The sequence below is a fragment of the Phacochoerus africanus genome, chromosome 8, assembly GCF_016906955.1.
Source record: "Phacochoerus africanus isolate WHEZ1 chromosome 8, ROS_Pafr_v1, whole genome shotgun sequence".
In the NCBI taxonomy this organism is placed as follows: Eukaryota; Metazoa; Chordata; class Mammalia; order Artiodactyla; family Suidae; genus Phacochoerus; species Phacochoerus africanus.
Window position 1 is genome coordinate 13,808,606 of NC_062551.1, and position 12,569 is coordinate 13,821,174.

The window sequence follows — 12,569 nt, forward strand, 5'->3', positions numbered from 1 at the left end:
GCACCCTCCCTCCCCCCCACCCTGAGTGAAGAGAGTCCAGTTTGAACTTAAGAAAAAAGATTCCCAGGGGTGTCTTTCATCATAACATGGGCTGATGATGGGGGTGAGCTGGATTTCTGTTCTAGTGTGCTGAGCTAGAAAATTCCAGAGAAACCCTACAGTGGATATTAACCAATGTGGCTCCTTGGGCAGAAGTGCAAAAAAAAATTCCTCTTGGTGGAAAAACTCTAAAAGGCCTCACTAGCTTGCTTAGCCAGGTGCCTTTATGTGGTGCATGAGGGGCTCCGTGTTCCGTGGATCAGAAAAGAATCTCCTGCCTGTGGAGATTCACACATATGTGGGTACTATAGGATAATAAGTCCTACAGTAAATATAAAATCTGTTTACATTCGCTTAATAGTGAAATAAGCAAACTAGCCAGAGAAAGACACCCCCCCTTCACACCTAAGAGCATCCTCTTCATCTGTCTCGTGGTACCGTGTCATCCCTGTGGCTTAGTCAGGGTCCAAGACTTTGGAGCCCAGGACAAGAGGGCCTGAGATGCTGTTCCAGCTTCACATTTGTATCAAGAGGCATCTTGTTCAGCGTACCACGGGGGGAACTAAAATGCACCTGTAGACCTTCTCTTTTAAGATAAAACACACTTACTTGGGGTCTTGGCAAATGTATGGGTAAGTGCAGACACCTCGGCAATAAAGCTGGTACTGGCGACGAGTTCCAAGGACCTCAAAGTTAAACGTCTGGTCAAAGATCCCGAGATCATTGGAGGAGAAATGCACACGCAAGGTCACCTCGCCGTTGGCTGGCACGATCCACCGGAAATGATTCAGCCTGCCAATGACCACACGGGCTATTAAAGCAAGAACACTTCCTTTTGGGCCAAGAGAAGATAGGATTGGTGCTTGGGAGGAGACCTGTCCTGCTGGGGTTATGCATGGTGGGCCACAGGGTCCCACAGCCAGGACAGCCCTGTTCCCATCTGGTGCTGTGGCAGCCACACCCTCCACGTGGAGGCTTCGGCCTTCCTCTCCCTGGGTTGCTCTGAGGCCCACCTGGTGAATTTCTCTTGGGAATGCTGCCCAGAGAAGTTGTTCTGCTCCACGTCCGACAGGGGAGTAATGGTTCCAGAAGTTCCCCCAGTAAGGCCCTTCCTGTTGAAGGCCATGCGACGTTTCTCCTTTTGAGTCTCACGGACTTGATCCGTTTTTTCTTTCATTTTCTGTTTGCTCCCCTTTGTGGAGGTGGTCTGCTCCTCTTGGGCCTTGATTAAAAATGAGCACACAGTCTTAAACATTCAGAGATGCCCATGAGACACCTGCAGTCGGGGGTGGCCGCACTGCAGGTTCCGGGTGCCAGCAGTTGCCTGGAGCAGCAGGGCCCTGCCTACTACACCCGGCGAGAAGAGAAGAGGTGGAGTGGAGGGAACTGGAGTTCTTTCCTGGGTACCCCGCTCCCCGAGAAGGCGACCAACCCTCCAGCCAAAGCTCGAAGCGGGCAGGGAGTGGGTTCCTATATTGCATGTTGTGACTGTGCCTCTCTATCATCTTTTAATCTAGACCCCTCCCTCCCATTCATGCTGACTTTGTGCAGAGACCAGATCTGTGCTTTTACAGAACATTCCACAGTCTGCAGTTTTTGGACGAGTCTCAGAGTGTCATTTACCTTATTCCTTTATTTCCCTGAGAATTGAAAATGAAGTTTAAAAGCTTGATCAGATTCGGGCAGGGTGGTGTGTACCTCATACTTCATCACAACAGGAGACAAACAAGGCCAGGCTGACCCACATTCACAGATGCAATGTGTGCGTGAGCACCGTGCTGGGGCGCACCAGGTCTGGCCGTGGCAAAGTGGGCTTTCCCCTCGGCAGCCGGCCAGCCGCCTGCGGGATGATGCTCTGGCTCGGCGTGTGTGTCTTGCTCCCCAACCCACTGGTACTGTGGGTCTCCACCCACAGATGCTCCTTAGTCACTTATGTCACGGGGGCTACCAGGATGGTGCATTTCTAATTCTACTGTTCTTTCTCTAATTTTAGTGGCCATGCTTCTAGAAAGAGGAGCTTTCCTTCCTCAGTTGGAGGTGAACTAGTTCCTCCTAAAACTCTAAGTTAAAGAATGCTGAACTCTTTCCTGTTAATGCTCAATTTTCGGAAAAGAGGTTGGTGTAAGAGTTACCGCTGGCAGTATTCTCTTTATCCTTCTTATTTGGATTCCACTCAGGGAAGGCCTACCCGCTGATGCTATGACCTCAGATACTGATTTCCTACTTACTTATTAAACTGAAGTTTGGGGCTCTCTATTACCTAATTGAGCTATAGGCAGGGCCTACAGGTGGCTTTATTTGCTCTTTGCTGATACGCATGCTTTATAGGAAGGAGGCTGTGTGGAGAGATTCAAATTTGGGGCCACTATACACCTCTGGGAACAGAAGGCCCCTCCATAATTTTGAATACCTATACCTTCTGCATATTCTTGGCCAAGTCTATTTTCCCTCTGTGATTTCTTCTATTCGTTGTATCCATAATATATATTTTCTACTTTTACATGATTTCATTTGGATCATTTCTGTTTTTAATCCAGGTGGAATTAATGTTACCGTATTGTGCCAGGCAAGAAGATAACTTTTGCTTTTGCAACTTTATCCTAAATAGCCAATCTTCCCCTCATAATTTCTTTGATAATCTGTCCTTTCTCTAGTGGTGTGTGTTCTGTTTACTTGGGTCTGTTGATTCTTCTGACTCTTGTATTCTCAGGCACTGTGTGAATCACCTTAGCTTCACAATACATTCTGATATCTTTTTAAAAGACCTAGCTTTGCATATTTTTTCTAGGAGATGAGCTTCAGAGTAATCGGACAAGTTCCCTAAAACATCTCACGAGTTGGAAGGCAGGAACCGGTCGTGTTCTGTCTCCTCTCAGGGGAAGAGGAAGGGCCACACTCAGGGAAGGTGGGGCCTGGGGAGGCTCAGGAGGGACCCTCGACAGTCAGAGAGAAACACCGCAGTGAGCATGACACCCAACACCGCACGTGCCTTTTGGCCCCATGCTGGGCCTGTCTGAGGTCCTGCCAAGGTCCAGAGGACAACGGCTCCCTTTACCTTCAAGGAGCCTATGGTGGCTGAAGATTCTGCTTCTGCTTCCACTTCTCTTTTCTCCTCCACCAGAGAGAGCTCTTCAGACGGTGGAGTTACAAACACGAAATGCTTCAGGATTTCAGTTGTGGCCAAAGGCTGCCGCTTCGCAGGATACGAGATGATGGAGAATAAGGCGGGTGGCGGGACGGGGGGTCCAGAGGAACCCAGACCCAGGATGTCTAGGATCTAAAGGAAAAGCCTGGGATTAATTTCATGTGCGGAGGGCAGGTTACCCCTAAGTGCCCCTCTGAGTGAGCACAGGACAGTCAGACCCCAGCCGCCTTTCTCATAACTTTCTTGGGAGAAGCCCTGAGTGGACAAGTGTCAGGCCTCTGACACAGCTCTGCAGGTCTTTCCAAGAGCGCCGGCTGGGGCTCTTGCTGGGGCCGCCATGCTCCCTCTCTTATCCTAACACTTGTCACTTTACTGTGACTGTCCACTTGTCTGTCTCTGCAACTGGACTGTAAAGTCCATTCGGACGGGAACCAGGGCGATATAACACATGGTCTAGCACAGAGTAGGCACTCAAAAACAAAACGAAACAAAACAAAAAACCTCTGTTTAAAGAGACCCACTCTTGGAGTTCCCTAGTGGCCCAGAGGGTTAAGGATCTGTCATTGTCACTGCTGTGGCTTAGATCATTGCCGTGATGCAGATTTGATGCCTGGCCTGGGAATTTTTTTTTTTTTGTCTTTTTGCCATTTCTTGGGCCACTCCCTTGGTATATGGAGGTTCCCAGGCAAGGGGTTGAATCGGCGCTCTAGCTGCCAGCCTCCACCACAGCCATAGCAACTTGGGATCCAAGACACATCTGTGACCTATACCACAGTTCATGGCAATGCTGGATCCTTAATCCACTGAGCAAGGCCAGGGATCAAACCTGCAACCTCATGGTTCTTAGTCGGATTTGTTAACCACTGAGCCACGAGGGGAACTCCTGGCCTGGGAACGTCTATATGCCATGGGTGTGGCCATACAAAGCAAAGCAAAACAAACAAACAAACAAAAAACCGGAAATAAAACCAAGAGCCCAGCTCTTGAGGTTCTGATGTCTTAGTATAGAGTTGTCTCATCTTTTCAGATCCCCTATTAATTTTTCTTTTATCTTTAAGTGTTCTTTCTTTCCAAAGGTGAAAGAAAGGGTTGGAGCAGGTCAAATACAGCAAAGAAAAGCAAAGGTTCTGAGAATAGTGTAAAAAATGGGAATGAAGTGAGAAATGAAAAAAAAAAACCAACAACTTGAGAGAGATAGTTTATCCCTGTCGAATCTCCCCATTCTGCTCTGATACTTAGTGAATGAGCCTTCTCCAGAGCACAGGGCTTGAAAATACAGCAGTAACAGCCTTCTCAGCAGGTAAAACCCTCAGAATAAGGATGCTATCCCTTGCCTAAGTGCTGTTATCACAACAATCTGAGTGCATCTTCTATGGGCCATGGGCTATCGGGCCTAGCGAGTAACTATGTGATCCTATGATTCTAATGCTGTGGGTCAGGCAGCTGAAGACATTTCCGAAGCTGTAGCTAGAGTTAACTCCCAGGGTTTGGAATGTCTGTGAGGAAAGAGATGAATAATTTGTACCATTCACTGAATTATTAGAGACAAGGAGCTCTTTGGGCCACAGTCTCACCAGGACTCAGAACGTGGCACGTATAACACAAGGCAAGACCATCCTGGCTCTTGTACTAGTAAAACAAGATGAGATGTTTTCTCTCAACGAACTCACTTCTCAAAAAGAAAATGAAAATAATTCCTTCCCCGAGGCTGACCTGAGGCAGAAGTGTGAAACCAGAGGGGTTGGTGCTTTGGGTCCTCGGCTATCCTCGGCCGCTTTGGCCCACCCTGGACCATTCTGGCAAGAGCCTCATGGTGGGGCTATGTCACATCAAAATCTGCCTTCTTGTGGGGTCACCTTTCTTCCCCCCTCAATCCTTACCTGCTTTTCAGCCGTCTCAGGCTCTGTTCTCCACTGTTTCAGGTTGCATCCAGGTTCTGTTAAAAACTATACCAGAGCTGGGCAAACTGGGGCCCCCAGGTCAAGCCTGGCCTACCTGCTTTTGTAAATCAAGTCGTCTTAGCACAGAGTCCCGCCCACCAATTTACATTTTGTTAGGGGTTGAGATAGCGTCTGACCTGCAGCCTGAAATATTTGCTTTCTGGCGTTTTTGAGAAAAAGTCTGTCCCTGGATCAAAGGCTATAACAGGAGTTCCCGTCGTGGCGCAGTGGTTAACGAATCCGACTAGGAACCATGAGGTTGTGGGTTCCGTCCCTGCCCTTGCTCAGTGGGTTGACGGTCCGGCGTTGCCGTGAGCTGTGGTGTAGGTCGCAGACACGGCTCGGATCCTGTGTTGCTGTGGCTCTGGAATGGCTATAGCTCCGATTCGACCCCTAGCCTGGGAACCTCCATATGCCGCGGGAGCGGCCCAAAGAAATAGCAAAAAGACAAAAAAAAAAAAAAAAGGCTGTAACAACCACTTCCTCCAAACCACTGCCAAAGGGGGTTGTGGTCATGCAATACTTTTGTTTGCAAAAACAAGCTGTCTGATAGTATAATTTCAGCCCCTGTGGCAAGCTTGCAGAAAAGAAATTTTAGAGTAGTTGAGCCTCTTGCTTCACCCCAAAATATACCTGCCTTGCCAACCACTAATACAGGGTTGTCAGTATTAAAAATCAACTTCACAGCTGGGCTTTTTACAAGGTTAGATGAAAGAATTTAGGGCTGTGGAACGTTTTTATGGATTTTCACAAGGCAGGAAAAGGCCCTTTTAGCCATTATTGTCTTATATCCAAGGGGGCATCAGAGATTCATGGCTTTAAGCGGATATTGATTTTGTGTTGAAAGAAACACTTCTCCGACGATTAGCACTGCGAGGCTGCCTGACTCGTCACCTCTCCATCCTGGAGCAGAGCCTGTACCTGATCCACTCGGGGAAGCCTGTCATTTTCCAGGGCCTGCTTCCAGTTCAAGCCTTCGAGGTCCAGGTCGGGCGTCTGGATGTTTACGAAGGGCACGCCCAGATCCTTCTTCCCTTCGTGGTCCTCGTCCTCGCCATCGCCCGCGTCGCTGCGCTCCTCCAGCGCGCGGAGCTTCTCCAGCCGCTCCCGCTCCGCCCGCTCCCGCTCCAGGCGCTCCCGTTCCGCGCGCTCCTTCTCCGCGCGCTCCCGCTCCCGGTCCTTGCGGCCTCGGCGCCCACCCGACTGAGCTTGGCGCTGGTCGGGGGTGTCCTCGTGGCTGGCGTCCTCGGCCCCGACGTGGTGCAGCAGAACGCCTTGCTTCCGGTCCCAGGACGCGAGGATGCTCTGGATATCTTTCAGAGTCAACTCATAGGTCTTGAACTTCTGGGCCATGTTCTTGTCAGTGTCCTTCAGGAGGTCCCCTTCGCTGTCCTCTTGTTCCTTGTCAAGGGGAAGCCCGAGTGTGTTGCCATCTGCCAGCTGGTTCTTCTTCTTCTTGTTCGGTTCTTCCTTCTCGGCTGCCACCTGCTCCCTAACAGATACTTTTCTTTCTGTTGCGTCCATCTTGACCTCTAGTTTGGAAAAAGTAAGAATCTAGAAGGCAAAACACATAAAATATCCTTAAAAGAGTTCTTTAAGGGAAAGCAAACCTCACAAGGAAGAGCAAGAGGGCATTTTTTTGGTTTGTTTTGTTTTGTTTGTAAGAAGGCTTCATAGGATTCCAGGCCTCCTCTACATACAAAGGCTGTGCCTAGAATCATGTGGCGGCCTTTTTCAAAATATTTGCTGTGTTCCTTCCTCCTCAGGGAGCTGGCTGGGGCCTTGCATGACCCATTTGGTAAAAGGTGCAGAGCGACTTTGAGCTGCTGTTCTGAAAGATCAACAGGAAAAGATCCCCAAGCGATCCTTCCACCGGGAGAGGCCACAGCGAGTAGTGGTCCAATCCCAGCTGTGGCGCTTGCTAGCTGTGTGACCCTGGGCGAGCAATCCACATCTCTGTGCAATCTGCGTGACGCTGGTCCTGACCTTAAGAACTACCCCAGAGCACTACTGAGGATGAAGTGTGTGAATACCTGTAAAAAGCTTATCATAGCATCTGCCACAGAATAAAGGATCTCCTAGTGCCAAGTTATTAAAATTACACCCGGGTTTTGCGTAGAATCAGCATTGTTGGGAACAGACGGGGGTTTAGAATCTGGCTGCACTCCAGCCTTTTAAACAAATCTGTATGTGTGTAATGAACCTGGCATAGAAAAACCAACCTGATTTTCCTTACTCCCTTTTAAACGTGCTTTATGGACTCTGATTTTCTCCCCTCCTGGATGAAATTCTCTGGGAGGCTTCACGGGTTTTGGGGGCATTCTTTGATGACATCAGGTCCGGTTCAGTCTAATGATCACTGTGTGCAGTACAGCTCAGTGGCCTCTCTCCCAGTGGCAGCTCTCCTCCCGCCTAAGCTCAGGCTGGGAGGCACGAGTGACCCAGTTGGCTCGTCTCCTCCCCAAACTGAACAGCTCCTCCTCCACTTGTCCGTCTCTACAGCCTGCAGAGAGCTGATGCGACAGTGTGGGCAAAGTTGTCCCCTTCGAGGGGCGGGTCTCACCTTATTTGTGTGTGTGTGGGGGGGAGGGCCTGGCACCCACAGTACCATGTAGGTCACTGCCCAGGTGCCAGGGGTTCTGTGTAGACATCCTATTCAGCAGACGTGGATTTTTCATGCAAGAAGGGGCCTGCTGAGGGGAGGGCTTACACTTGGAAGGTTACAGGATCCTGGACTCCAGGCCTGCTTGTTTCTCATGCTTGTTTTGGCGCCCAAGTTCTGTGTGCACGGACCCCGCTCCTTCCTGAGCTGTACCTGATGGGGACCTGTGGACACCGATGCCTCTGCCCTTGTCTTGGAGTCTGGCTTTAGTTTCACACTCAAAACTCACGGTGCTGCAACGGCTGCTGTGTGCATCAGTTAGTCCCACCCCTTGGCCACCGGCGCCACCCTGGGCATTGCTCTGGCCATTCTGCCCTGCCCGGTGGGTAGGGACATGACAGCTGAGCTCAGAAGGCTCAGCTCATGATGGAATGTCTCCACTGACCGCTGTCGAGGATCAGCTGTTGGTGGCACATGCTGACTGGGGCTCACTGGAGGCAAATCTTTACTACTAGCCTATCTAGCAGCACCCAAGGGGTGTCACCATGCAGGGGACAGGAGAAAGAACCAGGTTTATGGTCCGACACAACCCATCTGGCTTCAGCCTCAGATGGGGTTCATGTCTCTAAAGCCCCATGGGAGGGCAGGACACCAAAAAGACAGGACTAGGCGAGGGACAGCACAGCACGCGACATGCCATCAGCGCTCAGCAATCTGCGGTCTCTCCCACCTTCTGCTCCACCAGGAAATCGAAACATTCTCAGGCCAGTGTTCTGGAGGGGAGATGTGCTGGGCTGACTGGCGGGTTACAGCCACGGCCTCTGCCTCTGCTAAGGAGCGGATGAGGGCTGCTACCTGGCGGCTTGGTATGTGAGATTTCTTCAAGGGCAGCTCCTCCTTCACTGGTCCCTGCTTTGGCTTTTTGACCCTCCGTTTAAGCTCATCTTCTTCCTTCTGCCGCTCGAGCTCCTGCTGTAGCTTCTTTTCTTGCATCTCCCTTGCCAGTCTCTCCAGCTCCCTGCATCAAACCAGGCAGAGAAAACATTCAGGAGCCCTTCTGCCCGAGCCCATGCCCTGCCTGAGATAGCTGGGTAGGGGGATTTGGGGGAGAGCTTTCTTGGGTATAAAAAGGACAGAACAAAAGGAAGCCAGGTAAACAGGAAGGAGGGAAGAAGGAAAGGTGAGAAGAGAAGGAAAGAAGGGAAGAAAGGAGGAAAGCATGGCTCACATCCATCTTTGAATGGTCATTCGGCAAAACTGACTAATGGAAGCTCAACAAAGAGGAATTCTCAGCTAGTCTATATTTCGGTTCCAATTTCCTGTCGTAGGAGGTGAGGCAAGGGCTGGAAATAAGCTTGATGTTAGCACCTTTTAAAAGCAGCTTCCAAAGATTGTTCTGATACTGGTACAGATGAGGCCTGGCTTTCTACACTGTCATATCTTAGGTTCAGATGAGAAGAAATATATGTATATATTTTTCTGCGTTGTACTCATGGCATATGGAGGTTCCCGGGCTAGGGGTCGAATCAGAGCTACAGCTGCTGGCCTACGCCACAACCACAGCCACGTGGGATCCGAGCCATGTCTGCTGCCTACAGGCAGCTTGTGGCAATGCCAGATCCTTAACCCATTGAGCAAGGCCAGGGATCAAACCTGCATCCTCAGGGATACTACTTGGGTTCTTAACCCGCTGAGCTACAATGGGAACTTCAGGGGCATCATTTCTGAAGGTACAAAACCCATCTATTTTCATCTCCATGAATCCCTAGTTGTTCCTGGTTGCTGTGGCTCTCTGCCCACTGAAGCCGACTCATCATTACTTTGGGGGTGTGTGTACGTGTGTGTGTGTGTGTGTGTTTGTGTGTTACACAAACAAGTCATTATGAGCTTTGAGGATTAGATTTGCATTTTCTAAGTCCACTGTGAGATGAGTGTCTGAAAGTAATGACCTGGATGAGAAAGATCAATTCTTCCTGGAATCCGAAAGCTGAGATTCTCATAGCTCTGGAGAACTGGGCATGTTTACGGTGGACCATGCAGGAGAAGAGATGGGGGTACACTGCGTACTGCAGAGGACAGAAAAGCTCTTTAGGGGTCAGTGGGAGGAGTCTGGAGGTGGAAGGAGAGGAGAGGAGGGGATTAAATTGTAGGCAAGTATCTTGGCTCTGCCCCCTTCAATGCTCAGAATCCTAGGGTAGGGTAGGCAGTAGGCTCCCTGCCCCCCTTGGCATGTTTGAAGATCTGAGGGCGGAAAGGACACGTGTCCTGCTGCCCATCTGTATCTGAGACAGCCTGAGAGAGTGGCCCAGTCATTCCCACGAGGGCACAGAAAGTAGCTGGGGAGCCTGCCCACGGTCTCTGGTGAACTGCCCAGGCTGAGGATCAACTGGGAGAGGCCGTCAGACCTCAGGGGCTGGGCAGCACCGCCAAAAGCCACGCTGGTGGCCAGGGAAGGGGGAGAAATGACTGAGTTTTGGAGAACAACCACTGGGCCTATGTCAAGAGAGTAGCCCCTGGGTCACCAGCTGTGGACACCTGAGCACAGAGGTAGAAGAGCCACAGCTGTCATGGGGAGCCAGCAGGAGCCCTGGGACAGCACAGGGGCCAGGAGCACGCCTCTGCCATTACATTACATAACCTTTTCCTGAGTCCCAGATGTCCCCCCAAAAGGAGGAAGGAGAATGGAGACCCAGAAAGGCTGCAGCAAGCAGCACCCTGGAAGTGTCAGGTGTGTGTGTGTGTGCAAATCAGCCTCTGGGGTCTCCCATGGCCAGGGCTGTCCCCTCCCCTCCTCAGAAGGTGACCTGGTCTCTGGGATGGGTCTTGGGCCTAATGGGAGTTGCTCTTGGGGGAAGTGTCTCCGCTCTGGCCAGCCCCTGATTCTGACCTCCTCTTCCTCTCCCGGAGGGCCTGCTGAACCTCTCGATTGAACGTGATTTTCTCCTCCTCCGTCAAAGCATCGTATTCTTCCTCGTCCATATTTTGGAGACGGTCCTTCTCTCTCTGAAGCGCTTCTCTGCGTTTGTGCTCTGTGGGCAGAATGAACAGGAAGGTGAGACAACTCACTCACTGGCTTGGGCCCTGGGGTCCCCCGGTGGCTTAGCTCTCAGCCTGAACGGGCTGTGGAGGGTCTGTGACAGTGAGAGGTGGCTGGTGCCACAGATGACACGCCTCATCCTCAAAGGCAGGTGGGGTTTCCTGCATTCGCACAGTTCCCACAGAGGCAGGTAGGCTGGTTCCCCCAGTATCCACGTCTAATGCCCAGAACCTTACGTGGTAGAAAGCACTTTGCAGGTGTGATTAAATTAAGGACCCTGAGTTGGGGAGATTCTGCCGGATTATCTGAATGGGACAAGTATGATCAGAGAGCTCCAAAGGAGGGAGGCGGGGCTGAGGGTCAAACAATGACGCTGAGGTCAGAGGTCTGCCAGGCAGGGGCCACGCGCCAAGGAAAGTAGGAAGGGGCAGAGGATTGTGCTCTTCCTTGTGCTGACTCCTCACGTTTAGCACCTCCGACCTCCGCCACTGCAGGATAACACATCTGCTAAGCCGCCAAGTGTGAGTAACTCGTGGCAGGAGCAACAGGAAAGTAATACACCAGCCAGTGACTTTATCCATGATTTTTTTTTTTTTTCTTTTTAGGGCTGCACCTGTGGCATTTAGCAGTTCCTAGGCTAGGTGTTGAATCGGAGCTACAGCTGCCAGCCCACACCACAGCCACAGCAACGTGGGATCCGAGCTGCATCTGCAGCCTACACCACAGCTTGTGGCAATGCTGGATCCTTAACCCACTGAGCATGGCCAGGGATTGAACCCACATCCTCATGGATACCAGTCGGGTTTGTTTTTGCTGAGCCACAACGAGAACTCCATTACCCATGATTAACATGTGCCATCAAAGCGCACACGGGGAACCAGCTTCCACACCCTACAGATTCCAGGCCCTGAGGTGTGGGTCACACTCAGCACAACGGCGCTTGGCTTCGTCACGCTTCCCTGGGACCATGTTCTCAGCGGACAGTCTTGTAGGTTTGAACTTTGGGCTCCGAGCTCTGAGTCTTAAGTTCCTTCTCTGACATTTACCAAGGAATCCTAACAGATCACAATAACTCCTCCTTCACAGGGCTGGTGTGAGGATCAAAGAAGCCCTCGGGAAAGGCACCTGGACCACTATTTGGCACATTCATAAAGGTCCAACAAATGAGATTTTAATATAATAATATTGCTACAGTGTGGTGCCTCAGGACTTTTTCAAATGCAAATGAGGCAGGGAAAAGTAATCCTATATTGCAACTCTGAAAAACTTCAATCTACAGATAATTGAGAAAATGAAAAGAGAGACTTTCTTTCAAGGTGACTGTTACAGGGAAATGAGCTTTCTGAAAAACTAGGAAGCTGAAGGTTGTAACGTTGCTGGGCGATGCCTGGCCATTCTTCTTATTTGTCTCTGGACAAAAATATAAGGGAGTGTAGTCTTTGAGTTCTGTTTGGGACTAAGAGAGCTCAGTGTTTGTAAATATTTCCTTAAAATGGAAGAGCGTTATGACTGGTGTAGATTGTTCTAGAAGAGAGAGGTAAGGCTGAGTGAGGAAGGGCAGTGATGTGGCCAGAGCTGAGGTCAGAGCAGGACTCTGCCTCCCAGGGACAGTGTCACCGCCTCCCCTGGGCCCAAGGTTTGCTAGGTCTGCTTCTGACTGACTTGGCCACTTAAGCTCACATTACTTTGTATGTGTGTGTGTATTTTTCAATCAGTGAAAAAACGTTCCAGGCCACTGGTGTAACGACAGAAAAAGCAAAGGGTTCAGCGTTACACAGACCTTACTAATTCACTTTGTGATCGACA

General features: G+C 50.5%; 1 protein-coding gene across 1 annotated transcript in view; it reads right to left on the bottom strand.

The window, feature by feature from the left end:
* The window catches only part of HYDIN (HYDIN axonemal central pair apparatus protein), a 367,185-nt gene that overhangs the window by 65,887 nt on the left and 288,729 nt on the right, over window positions 1–12,569 (bottom strand). Inside the window, exons 44-49 of the mRNA XM_047789543.1 lie at window positions 10,614–10,755; window positions 8,582–8,744; window positions 6,046–6,678; window positions 3,095–3,316; window positions 1,053–1,261; window positions 649–831 (exon numbers count right to left, since the gene is read on the bottom strand). Coding sequence (XP_047645499.1) covers window positions 649–831; window positions 1,053–1,261; window positions 3,095–3,316; window positions 6,046–6,678; window positions 8,582–8,744; window positions 10,614–10,755 — 1,552 coding nt within the window. The remainder of the gene's footprint in view (window positions 1–648; window positions 832–1,052; window positions 1,262–3,094; window positions 3,317–6,045; window positions 6,679–8,581; window positions 8,745–10,613; window positions 10,756–12,569) is intronic.